The 13736-nt window shown below is 40.1% G+C and overlaps 1 protein-coding gene across 14 annotated transcripts; it reads left to right on the top strand.

Annotated features, from left to right (window-relative positions):
* The first annotated feature begins 2174 nt into the window (after positions 1-2174).
* Positions 2175-12024, top strand: LOC308408915 (uncharacterized protein). Of its 14 annotated transcripts, none has more exons than XM_080901390.1 (10): positions 2175-4693; positions 5341-5398; positions 5725-5769; positions 6974-7018; positions 7814-7858; positions 8654-8698; positions 9494-9538; positions 10471-10600; positions 10800-10894; positions 11097-12024. In XM_080901390.1, exons 1-10 carry the CDS (start codon positions 4569-4571, stop codon positions 11106-11108), a joined length of 645 nt encoding a protein of 214 aa, XP_080757516.1. In that variant the 5' UTR covers positions 2175-4568; the 3' UTR covers positions 11109-12024. The 14 variants fall into 14 exon arrangements, with proteins under 14 accessions (XP_080757516.1, XP_080757509.1, XP_080757520.1 ...); XM_080901383.1 differs by having other exon boundaries at positions 5341-5419; XM_080901394.1 differs by lacking the exon at positions 5725-5769.
* Positions 12025-13736: the final 1712 nt, after the last annotated feature.

Below are 13736 nucleotides of genomic sequence, written 5' to 3'. Positions count from 1 at the left end.
GAAGGCCTGTGGTACATAGCCGATTATTAGAGATAGGTTGATCATATTTAAGATTGAAGCATTAATTAATGGCAGGACTTCTTTGAGCAGTTTTGTAGGAATGGGGTCTAAAAGACACGGAGGATTGGAGGAAGTAATTATAGAAGTTAACTCAGAAAGATCAATTGGAGAAAAAGAGTCTAACTTAACATCAACGGTACTAAAAGTAGCTGTAGATAATGTTACATCTGTGGGATGATTATTGGTAATTTTTTTCTCTAATGATAAGAATTTTATTTGTGAAGAAGTTCATGAAGTCATTACTAGTTAACGATGGTTGGCTCAAAAGAGCTCTGACTGTTTGTCAGCCTGGCTACAGTGCTGAAGAGAAACCTGGGGTTGTTCTTATTGTCTTCAATCAGTGACAAATAGTAAGATGTTCTGGCTTTGCGGGGGGCTTTCTTATAAATCAGCAAAATATTTCTCCAATTATGATGATCCTCTAAATTTGTGACACGCCATTTCCTCTCCAGCTTACGAGTCATCTGCTTTAGGCTACGTGTTTGAGAATTATACCACAGAGTCAGGTACTTCTGATCTGAGACCTTAGTTTTCACAGGAGCTACAGTATCCAGAGTCATATGTAGTGAGGAGGTAAAATTATTATTAACAAGATAATTGACCTCTGTTGGGGTAGCGTTCAGATAGCTGCTCTGCTCTGTGTTGGTACAGGTCATTGAAGATGATAACAGTGGGTGGATTACATTCTTAAACATAGTTACAGCGCTTTCAGAAAGACATCTGTGATAAAGTCTACTCTCCACTGCTGTGTAATCAATTATTGTAAATGTAAATGTTATCAGGAAATGATCAGACAGGAGAGGGTTTTCAGGAAACACTGTTAAATGTTCAGTTTCTATGCCATATGTTAAAAACAAGATCTAGAGTGTGATTAAAGTGGTGGGTGGGTTCTTTTACATGTTGAGAGAAGCCAATTGAGTCTAATAACAGATTAAATGCCATGTTGAGGCTGTCATTCTTAGCATCTACATGGATGTTAAAATCACCCACAATAATTATTTTATCTGAGCTGAGCACTAAATCAGATAAAAAGTCTGAGAAATCAGAGAGAAACTCTGTGTAAGGCCCAGGTGGACAATTAGATGATAACAAATAAGACTGGTTTCTAAAATTTTTCAGCTGGGGTGGACAATGCTAAGCATCAGGCTTTCAAATGAATTAAAAGTCTGTCTTGGTCTTTCATTAATTAATAGGCTGGTGTGAAAAATTGCTGCCACACCGCCCCCTCTGCCTGTGCTTCGAGGTTTCTGGTAGTTAGAATGACTCGGGGGTGTTGATTCATTTAAACTAACATAATCATCCTGCTAAAACCAGGTTTCTGTAAGGCAGAGTAAATCGATTTGTTGATCAATTATTAAGTCATGTACTAACAGAGACTTGGAGGAGAGAGACCTAATATTTAATAATCCACATTTCACTGTTTTACTCTTTAGTTAGGATGTGGATACTGTATTGTTCTTTCTTTGTAATTGTTTATGTTTAAGTTGTTTGTTGCTGGTTTTTAGATTGTTTTTTGTCTTTTTGGAAGCTGACACAGTCTCTATGGAGATGGGTTTTTGGGGGGGTAGCAGGAGGAGAGAAGCTGCAGAGAGGCGTGTAAGACTGCAACTCTGCTTCCTGGTCCCAACTCTGGATAGTCATATTATGGGGGGTTTAATTAATTTGTCCATATTTCTAGAAATGAGAGCTGCCGTCTCTCCTTATAAGACCAGGTTTCCTCCAGAAGGTTTGCCAATTATCTATGAAGCCCACATCGTTTCTGGGACACCACTCAGACAGCCAGCAATTTAAGGAGAACATGCGGCTAAACATGTCACTCCTGGTCTGATTGGGGAGGGGACCAGAGAAAACTACAGAGTCCCACATTGTTTTGGCAAAGTTACACACCGATTCAATATTGATTTTAGTGACCTCCGATTGGCGTAACCGGGTGTCATTACTGCCGACGTGAATTATGATTTTACTGAATTTACGTTTACCCTTAGCCAGTAGTTTTAAATTTCCTTCAATGTCGCCTGTTCTGGCCCCTGGAAGACAATTGACTATGGTTTCCGGTGTCTCTAGCTTCACATGTCTGAGAACAGAATTGCCATTTACCAGAGTTTGACCCCCGACGGGTGTGTCGCCGAGTGGGGAAAAACGGTTAGACATATGTATGAATTTGAGGAGTGGACCCAAAATGCTGACACAAAGGAACGTGAAAGAAAATTTGAATATTAACAGAAAGCAAGCCGTTTATTAATCTCTACTTTTAAGATTAGGCTTCAAACTTTCCTTTTTGCTAAAGCATATAGTTAGGGCTGGATCAGGTGACCCTGGATCCTCCCTTAGTTGTGCTGCAATAGACGTAGGCAGCCGGGGGATTCCCATGAAGCACTGAGTTTTTTCCTTTCCAGTCACCTTTCTCACTCACTGTGTGTTAATAGACCTCTCTGCACTGAATCATACTTGTTATTAATCCACAGCATGTCTTTGTCCTGTCTTCCTTTTCTCACCCCAACTGGTCACAGCAGATGCCCGCCGCTCCCTGAGCCTGGTTCTGCTGGAGGTTTCTTCCTGTTAAAAGGGAGTTTTTCCTTCCCACTGTCGCCAAAGCGCTTGCTCATAGGTGGTCATATGATTGTTGGGTTTTTCTCTGTATCTATTATTGTGCGATCTACTGTACAATATAAAGCGCCTTCAGGCGATTGTTGTTGTGATTTGGCGCTATATAAATAAAATTTAATTAAATTAAAAGATTACAAAACAAAAGGCAGAGGTGAAGCTAAACAATAACCTAACCTGGGGAAAATATTTTTTATTAAAAAAAAACAAACAAACCATGAAACCTGACATGGATACAAAGATACCTGGAACATGGAAACGTGGCACCAAAGACAACAGATGACCTGACACTGAACAAATGAGGACAGGACTTACAGTGGCTTGCAAAAGTATTCGGCCCCCTTTAACTTTCCCACATTTTGGCACATTACAGCCACAAACATGAATCAATTTTATTGGAATTCCACGTGAAAGACCAATACAAAGTGGTGTACACGTGAGAAGTGGAACAAAAATCATACATGATTCCAAACATTTTTTACAAATAAATAACTGAAAAGTGGGGTGTGCGCAATTATTCAGCCCCCTGAGTCAATACTTTGTAGAACCACCTTTTGCTGCAATTGGATTCCATTAAAATTGATTTGTGTCACGGCTGGGAAGGCGAGCCGTGTGGTGTGGAGGAAGGAGGACCCAAGATGCAAGCAGTGGATGAAAATGCTAGTGAAGTTTATTTACAAGGTGTAGTGGCAAACAAGCAGTGGGGCATGACAAATAACTGAAGACACCTAAACTGGGAAGAACTAAAATAACAGACCTGGGTGCATACAACAAAGGGATGCGCGGCAGCCGCCGAGCAGGACACCGAGTAACAGGCAGGAGAACACACAGGGCTTAAATACACACACCAGTAATCAGGGGATGAGAGACAGGAGGGCAACACGGCTGGGAGGAATCAGAGCTGACGGGACAGGGGAAACGTAAACTGAACACACTCACATCAGACAGAGACCTTCACAATAAAACAGGAAACTCAGACACGGGGAACCAAACAAGACACAGAACTAAACAGACAGATTCACAAACAGACGGGGTGACAGCATAGACAGAGACACAGACGCAGACTCAGAGGCAGACCAAATATAACACATAGAACTCAAACAATAATAATCATCATCATCATCATCATCATAATAATAATAAACTAAAAGCGCTGGGTCACCGACCCAGGACCAGGACAATTTGTGTTTGTGGCAGTAATGTGACAAAATGTGGAAAAGAGGGACGAATACTTTTGCAAGCCACTGCAAGTACACAGAGAGATAATGAGGGGATGAGGAACAGCTGGGACAAGGGGAAACAAAACTAGACTCACTGCATATAGGACAAAGACTTTCCCAATAAAACAGACATCACAAGGGTAATCTAATAAACAAATGAACTTAGCAAACCTAAAGAACTTATAAATAAACATCGACATCTAAACAAACTAAAACTTAAAACGCTGGGTCAACAGACCCAGGAAAGTGACAGTAAAATCATTTATTATACACATTATACTTATTTTCTTAAATTGCTTATCTATTATCTGTATTTTAACTTGGGGGTCTAGGGGTGCTGCATGTTTATGATAACACACTGACAATATCAGGACAATTTTAGCCTTACTCTATCAGTGAACAGCATGCCCATGCTAACTTAAACTAGACCAGCAAGCTAACCCCATGTGTATTAAGTGTTACTTCAGAATAGGAACCAAACAAATTAACGGAACGAAATTAACTGTAACAGCAGTTTGCAAAACATTGTGACAGTTCTCAAGTGTTCCTACCTCAAATCCAGCACGTGTTGCTGTGTTTTTGTTGTTAAATGGACGAGGAGAGACCGGTGGCTGGTGAGAGGATGCAGCATTTCGTCAGTGGAGCATAGAACAACGTCTCTGATTGGTCAAAAAGTGAGTAAAGATGCATCTGATTGTTCGAAAGCGTCAACCAAAGAGCTGCTGGTCACGGCAAGATACAAACTCGCCGGAGCTCTGCGTGAACGGCACATCCGGGACCTTCAGCACTCAGGAGAGATTTATCTTGAGGTATGTATTTACCTTTGATATCCATGCGTCGACGCAAGCTCCGCGAGGTAAAGTTGTATGTTTAACAAGCTAATTAAGGTTAGTTAAACGGAATTAAAACAATACACAACCGATTTGAACAAATTGAAAGTGGTGAATGATGATAAATGCTAAAAAATTACTTAAGATTTATCTTTAACAATAGATATTAGAAGTTAAATTTAACTGTTTTTAAATTCCCACCGGAGTTAAAGGGACCTGCGGCCTTGCATGTGCTCTGCATCTTCAACTGCAGAGACAGTCAGTCTAAGCTCAGTGTAGCTAACTGCAACACACTTCTTTTTTTTTCAACACAAGATATGCTTGGGGGGATTTAAATGATAATATTAATGTTTTCTTATTCAGCACAAATCAATAATATTATAGTTATTTGCTCACGGTCTGGGTCTCTGGCCCAGCGTTTCTGATGTTATTCTAAGGTTTTTGAGTTTCTTATGTTTAATGGCGGGTTAGTTGAGTTTGGCTTAACGTTATTAATATCGTTTTAAGGAGTTTATGTTAGGGCTGTATATTACCACGTTTGTATTTTCATGCCATGTTTCCTGTTTTATTTTGAAAGAGTCTGTTGCGTTCAGTTCATTAATCTCACTTCCCTGTTGTGTCAATAGAATCATTTGTGCAAGCTACTACCCTGCTGTCCCTCTGTCGTGTCTCAACCTCCAACAGGAAAGTAGAAGTCCTCATATGGTAGGACCAGTGATTGTAGTGTGTGTTACACTGTCCTCATATTGTTTTAAGCTGTGAAGGACAGGAGTGTGTTTCAGTTGCCTTCCTCATGTGGTAGGACCAACAACTCTAGTGTGTGTTACACTGTCCTCATATCATTGGGTAGCAGAACCGTACAGTGTTAAGTTTCTATAGAATCTGGTATAAGGAAGTCAGATCCTTCTGTAATAATATTCACTGATACAAATATGATCTGTAGTTAATTAAATAGTCGGGATTTATACTAGAGAATGTTTCTGACGTTATATTGTTGTCTTTTGTTGCAGACACCAGGTGCCGAGGTCCTGTCTCAACCTCCTTCAGACCAATTGGTGAGTGACACACCCACTTCATTCTTCCAACAGGTGAAGATGGATGTTGCAGACAGGACATATCCTAACTTTTGCAGCCGTTACGATAATAACGCGCTGTTTGCACGATGAGCACAGCTTCCAAGCTCCCCTAAATTGACCGTGCGCTTCGTGTTGTGTGTGCGCGAGTCTGTGCATTCAGTGGCGTCTGTGCAGAAATGACTAGTAAGACAAGGCTGCAAACTATTCTCACAGACTTCAAGTGTGCACTTGAATCCAAAACGATCTCTCTCTCTCCCTCTGGCTCTGTTGAGATGCCACTGGGAGAGTAACGACTGCCCCTCCCCCCCTCTGCTCAGCAAACAGGTGGCTGTTTTTGCACCCCTCCCCCTCTGCTCTGCAAACACGTGGCTGCTTTTGCACCCCTCCCCCCTCTGCTCTGCAAACACGTGGCTGCTTTTGCACCCCTCCCCTCTCTGCTGAGGGCAAAAACAAGGCTCATGTGCAAAGTGAAGCAAAATAACATTGACAGAGGTTCAGAGAAAGGAGAAAAAACGGAGCAGGCTCCCGTTGTTCACTTCAAGGAGGCGGCTCTACGGGCCGTTTTGTTTGTGACCGACACACACAGTATATATATATATTCTCAATCACATTCACACCACTCTCTTATATCAGTTCCACTACATCAAGACTATTTTATGGTGGTCAGCTGTTTTATTGTCATGTATTTTGCATAGTAAGATAACCATGTCCTCCATTCAAAAGCACTGAAAATGTCTATGGTGGTGCTGTACCTAATATTGTGCTCATTTGATCCAAAACCTATTTTTCCTTTATTTTGAAGGCTGAGGCTTAGATCCATTAGGTATTCACGAGAAAGGCATTATCGCATGTCAGGATTACAGTATATCGAAAATATGTGATTATAATGGGAGTCAATGGGGCCCAAACGGATACAAGGGTAAAAGGAGGTAGTACATATGTGAATCTTCTTTACTATACACCACACCATAGAGGGGATCATTGAATTTCAAAAATAATCCTAAAACACACATCCTGGCCAAGTTTCATGCAACTAGTCTTTAAAATGACTGATATATTGAGAATCAAAAATCCAAAGTTACCCAAGCGGGTCCCTTTTTTCGCTAGGGTAAAACGAGGGTTAAATAGTCGGGATTTATACTAGAGAATGTTTCTGACGTTATATTGTTGTCTTTTGTTGCAGACACCAAGTGCCGAGGTCCTGCCTCAACCTCCTTCAGACCAATTGGTGAGTGACACACCCACTTCATTCTTCCAACAGGTTACACATTATTTTTTTGTATTTGGCATCAAGTATATGTGTCAGTTGGGCCTAGTGCATAAATGAAATGCACTTTAATTGTACTAAAACAATCAGTTTTAGTCGAAGTTAACCAAAACCAACATTAGCATTAGGATAAAGTAATTGTCTATACCATTTGTTAGTCCAAACTTTCCCTTAAAGCATCAGCTTGATCTTTATTCTGACAAAATTTGATATTTTTGTCGTTTTACACATGTTTTTGTCAAAATAAGCTCCCGCTGATCAGTTTACATGATTTAATTTCTGGGGAAATAGATGGCTGTACATCAGTGTTGGGTTTAGAGCTTTTATTGACAACAGCAGGAGAAGTTAGAAGTCAGGAATGTGAACTCTACATGTGTTCAGTCGTCATGTCCTCATATTGTTTTAAGCTGTGAAGGACAGGAGTGTGTTTAAGTAGAAGTCCTCATATGGTAGGACCAGTGATTGTAGTGTGTGTGTTACACTGTCCTCATATTGTTTTAAGCTGTGAAGGACAGGAGTGTGTTTCAGTTGCCTTCCTCATGTGGTAGGACCAACAACTCTAGTGTGTGTTACACTGTCCTCATATCGTTGGGTAGCAGAACCGTACAGTGTTAAGTTTCTATAGAATCTGGTATAAGGAAGTCAGATCCTTCTGTAATAATATTCACTGATACAAATATGATCTGTAGTTAATTAAATAGTCGGGATTTATACTAGAGAATGTTTCTGACGTTATATTGTTGTCTTTTGTTGCAGACACCAGGTGCCGAGGTCCTGCCTCAACCTCCTTCAGACCAATTGGTGAGTGACACACCCACTTCATTCTTCCAACAGGTTACACATTATTTTTTTGTATTTGGCATCAAGTATATGTGTCAGTTGGGCCTAGTGCATGAATGAAATGCACTTTAATTGTACTAAAACAATCAGTTTTAGTCGAAGTTAACCAAAACCAACATTAGCATTAGGATAAAGTAATTGTCTATACCATTTGTTAGTCCAAACTTTCCCTTAAAGCATCAGCTTGATCTTTATTCTGACAAAATTTGATATTTTTGTCGTTTTACACATGTTTTTGTCAAAATAAGCTCCCGCTGATCAGTTTACATGATTTAATTTCTGGGGAAATAGATGGCTGTACATCAGTGTTGGGTTTAGAGCTTTTATTGACAACAGCAGGAGAAGTTAGAAGTCAGGAATGTGAACTCTACATGTGTTCAGTCGTCATGTCCTCATATTGTTTTAAGCTGTGAAGGACAGGAGTGTGTTTAAGTAGAAGTCCTCATATGGTAGGACCAGTGATTGTAGTGTGTGTGTTACACTGTCCTCATATTGTTTTAAGCTGTGAAGGACAGGAGTGTGTTTCAGTTGCCTTCCTCATGTGGTAGGACCAACAACTCTAGTGTGTGTTACACTGTCCTCATATCGTTGGGTAGCAGAACCGTACAGTGTTAAGTTTCTATAGAATCTGGTATAAGGAAGTCAGATCCTTCTGTAATAATATTCACTGATACAAATATGATCTGTAGTTAATTAAATAGTCGGGATTTATACTAGAGAATGTTTCTGACGTTATATTGTTGTCTTTTGTTGCAGACACCAGGTGCCGAGGTCCTGCCTCAACCTCCTTCAGACCAATTGGTGAGTGACACACCCACTTCATTCTTCCAACAGGTTACACATTATTTTTTTGTATTTGGCATCAAGTATATGTGTCAGTTGGGCCTAGTGCATAAATGAAATGCACTTTAATTGTACTAAAACAATCAGTTTTAGTCGAAGTTAACCAAAACCAACATTAGCATTAGGATAAAGTAATTGTCTATACCATTTGTTAGTCCAAACTTTCCCTTAAAGCATCAGCTTGATCTTTATTCTGACAAAATTTGATATTTTTGTCGTTTTACACATGTTTTTGTCAAAATAAGCTCCCGCTGATCAGTTTACATGATTTAATTTCTGGGGAAATAGATGGCTGTACATCAGTGTTGGGTTTAGAGCTTTTATTGACAACAGCAGGAGAAGTTAGAAGTCAGGAATGTGAACTCTACATGTGTTCAGTCGTCATGTCCTCATATTGTTTTAAGCTGTGAAGGACAGGAGTGTGTTTAAGTAGAAGTCCTCATATGGTAGGACCAGTGATTGTAGTGTGTGTGTTACACTGTCCTCATATTGTTTTAAGCTGTGAAGGACAGGAGTGTGTTTCAGTTGCCTTCCTCATGTGGTAGGACCAACAACTCTAGTGTGTGTTACACTGTCCTCATATCGTTGGGTAGCAGAACCGTACAGTGTTAAGTTTCTATAGAATCTGGTATAAGGAAGTCAGATCCTTCTGTAATAATATTCACTGATACAAATATGATCTGTAGTTAATTAAATAGTCGGGATTTATACTAGAGAATGTTTCTGACGTTATATTGTTGTCTTTTGTTGCAGACACCAGGTGCCGAGGTCCTGTCTCAACCTCCTTCAGACCAATTGGTGAGTGACACACCCACTTCATTCTTCCAACAGGTTACACATTATTTTTTTGTATTTGGCATCAAGTATATGTGTCAGTTGGGCCTAGTGCATAAATTAAGTGCCCTTTGATTATATTAAAATAATCAGTTTGATTGAAAGTTTCCCATATTCAACATTAGCATTACTTGTTTGTGAATATCTTAGGAGAAAGAAATTGGCATATCATTTGTTAGTCCTAACTTTCCCTTTAAAGCATCAGCTTGATCTTTATTCCTACTAAATTTGATATTTCTGTGTTACATTGTCCTCAGATTGTTTTAAGCTGTGAAGGACATGAATTTGGTTTTTTTTTAGCCTTTCTCAATTGGTAGAACCAACAACTCTAGTTTGTGTTACATTGAAACTGAACAGCAGGGATGTTTGTCATGAAGATAATAACACTCTATCCGATTTCAAACAATCACACTGTGATGAGTATTATTAGTAGATTATGTTCACATGTAAAATATTCATATCAAATGGTAAATATCCTATATTTATATAGCGCTTTACTAGTCCCTAAGGACCCCAAAGCGCTTTACACATCCAGTCATCCACCCATTCACACAGACATTCACACACTGGTGATGGCAGCTACATTGTAGCCACAGCCACCCTGGGGCGCACTGACAGAGGCGAGGCTGCCGGACACTTGCGCCACCGGGCCCTCTGACCACCACCAGTAGGCAACAGGTGAAGTGTCTTTCCCAAGGACACAACGACCGAGACTGTCGGAGCTGGGGCTCGAACCGGCAACCTTCTGATTACAACTCTTGAGCCACGACCGCCCCTTAGCCCCTTAATGTAGAATTACACACTGCCCAACGCTGACTTTGCCTACAATGCAGAGAAAAAAGCAAACAGACCTATTGCATGCATTGATTCTCATATTTCACTGTTACTTTTCAAAGGCTCAAGGACCAAGTATTCCGGGGGTTCCAAGCCACACGCTTTACTCAGCTGCCCTGGACAACATGAAGGGCACCTCTGCCTCAATCACCCTGGACAACAAAAACATTAGCAACACTTCACCAAGAAGGGGTAAAGGCACCAAAATACAAAATGTTTTAGGTTAATATACTTGTGATCAAAGAACAAGTTTGTTTTCAGACATGACACTATTCAGAGCTTTTATCATAAATCATTTCATCTTATTTAATTCCCAGCAGAACACAGCACTTCAAATGGTTCATTCCAAGCATCCTTAAAGGAGCAATAAGCAATATCTTTTCACTGCTAGGTGTGCTGTTTTGCACTGCCTGTGAACCAAACCAAAGTCTATGGCTGGAGATCAACACAGAGAGAGGGATTGTGACTTCATGCTGTACTCCAGATGTAATTACACCTCTAGTTCTTCACATAGTCATTTTTAATTCCTTCAACCTAAGTATGATGAATTGTGCTTATTGCTCCTTTAAAGTGCTCCAGTAGAAAGCAAGGTTTAAGAACATTTTGTATTCACATTATAAACTAGAATATTTTCTATCTTTTCTTGCATTCACATTAAGATATTTTCTTTTGTTTCCATTTATGACAGCTGGGACGGTGAGAAGCAAGTGGACAAATGATGAAGTGAAGGTTGCTGAGCGGCATGTTTCACTTCATAAAAAGCTGCAAAGTACCAGGTAAAAAGGAATGTGACTGCTGCCTCCAAGCAGAGCCGGCAGCTCTGAAAGGCAGAGACTGGGTTGTCATAAGGTACTACAGCCACAACAGGATCATAGCATTAAAAGAAAGATGCAAGAAAAAAAGAAACAAGCAAGAGAGATACTTTGTTACTTCCACAGTTATGTCAGTATTGCAGTTTTCTGTATTGCATTGTTCTTACTCATAAATCTGTGGTTTATGCTGGGTGCTTTTTGCAATTAAATGATAAAAAAGGCAGATAATGTTCCACGTTTTTATTCACATGAACATTCACTACAAAATGAATTAATGCATTACAATATCAAGACTTAAAAAGTAGACTGACCACATTTGACCCATGTCTTTTTTTTTTTTTAAAGTCTTTACACAGCTCAGATTTACTGTTTTATTAACACATAAATGTCTGATATTTCTGTCAGAAGTTACCCAACTGATGAGCATTACTATTGTGCATCCATGTCTATTATATTGTAATCTCAAAAGGAGCCAAGCTAAAAATGCAGAACCTACCGTTACCTGGTCCTTATAAGTCATGTATACTTGAAAATTATGTGTTTCCATGGGCTTCACAATTCACCTAAACATGAAATATCTGTGTGTGACCTTATGGTACTCATAAGTCACATAAACCTGACAGTGTCCTCACAAGTAGCATTAAATTCAGGTTTGACCAAAATTTAGCCCTAGCCAAAATCTCAACAGATGGGTGTGTTCCTGGAAGCATGGGTCAAATTTTTTGAGATTCCCATGCCTCTAGGACCTTCGGAAAGGCACGTTCCCATTTGTCACATTTTTGTCATACGTACTGATATATCACGAAAACACGTGTGTGTGTGTGTGTGTGTGTCTGGTACTCACCTGCTTACAGTCACAGAGGAAGTTAGCGACTGATAATGACAGGTGGTGACTCCATTCCTGCTAATTGTTCTGTGATTAGAAGTTTGTGTCTCAGGATGATGAGACAAATATAATTCTGGGGATTTGTAAAGTCCCATTTGGAAACGTCTTTATGTTTTCTTTTTTAAAAGATACAAACTGACACCCCCTGTGCCTTTATTCACCCACATCAGCAACTGGCTCCCACAAAATGTTCCTGAGAATCAGCAACACCAAGGCCCTACCATCCTGAGACCCCTCACCCCCAACCAACAGGGGCCAATGGAATTAGCCTGTGCATTCTTAGTGGTTGATTTAGCCACCAAAGAAATGTTGGTCTCTCTCTGATAGGGTGAAGAACCAAAACAAACCCAACAAACTCACATTTCTATATCAGTATCAGTCTTAATGATGACACAGAGCCCTTTAGACTCAGGAGGTAGAGCAGATTATCTGCTAATCAGAAGGTTTGTGGTTTACACCCCCACCACTTTTACCAAAATGCCTGCTTACAGGGGGTCATACGATTGTTTTCTCTGTTCTTGACATTACAATATAAAGCAGGTTTGCTGTGATTTGGCCATAAAACTTGTTGCCAGCTAATTGTTCAGTTAGCTTGGAGATGATCCAAGTGCAGGTGACAGTCTTCACTTCCAATACTCATCTTTACTGTTTGATTTAAAAAGCATCTGTGAACAGAGGCAAAGTTATAAAGTTGTGTCCTAATATTTATTAACTTATGCATACACTGTTCAGCACTGATTAGACTTTAGTAATGTGCCAGATGGTCGCTCTGCTCTTTTGTCTGAAAGGTCAAGGCAACCATGTCTTTCACAAAGTGATATTAACATGCAAAGCCACCAAATCCGTTCAGCTGTGTGTCCGTGTGCTTTTGGTTTTTTCATTTAGTTTGAGTTTTGCTGTGTTTCTTTTCACAGGGTTAAAGGAAACATCTTTATTTTTTTAACCAACAGTATTTATTTCTTTATCCAGTCTCAGGACAATAGAGGGAGATAAAGGCCCAAAGCCAACTGAGAGAAAGGTTGTGTCCAACACAGAGACATCCTCTCTTTCTTTCTGTGAAAAGAAGCAAAGATGTGAAAGATGGAGATGGGGACAGAGGGAGATCAGAAGGAGAAAGGGCTTCCACAGACCTGCTCCGTCTAATCTTTCTCTTTGTTAGCCATAGCTAAACGCTACGATGCTGCACAAAGAACAACTGCACTATGAAAAACTCAACTGTGGCAACACGTGTAACAGACATGCTGGTCCACCATGTGGACATCACCCTTTGCTTGTTCTAAGCACGTTTAAGCTCCAGTACCAGTAGGAGGAGATAATTTATTTAAAGCCAACAAGGAACTGACCAAATAAGGTATAAAGTACATTCAAGGGTCCTTCTATGCCAGGTAAAATAATACTATGTGGTTTTTCTTAGGCTCTTGATGAAGAATTTTCTCCCTCTCCCTTATCTTTTGATCAACTGGTCCCTGAATACACTTGACACCTTCTTCTCAATGAGAAGCCTGGATTTGGGAGAGCCCAAGTGTCCTGGAAGGACATTCCCTGCCAGATACACGATGGACGGGTGGAGGAACTGGAGGGTCGTGTGCCTGGCGGGACTGTCAATCGAGGACATCGAGGACATCTACTT

Source organism: Rhamphochromis sp. 'chilingali' (assembly GCF_963969265.1).
Source record: "Rhamphochromis sp. 'chilingali' genome assembly, chromosome: 13".
Classification (NCBI taxonomy): Eukaryota; Metazoa; Chordata; class Actinopteri; order Cichliformes; family Cichlidae; genus Rhamphochromis; species Rhamphochromis sp. 'chilingali'.
Note: the sequence above shows the minus strand (reverse complement) of the source record. Positions and strands in the feature narration are given on the sequence as shown.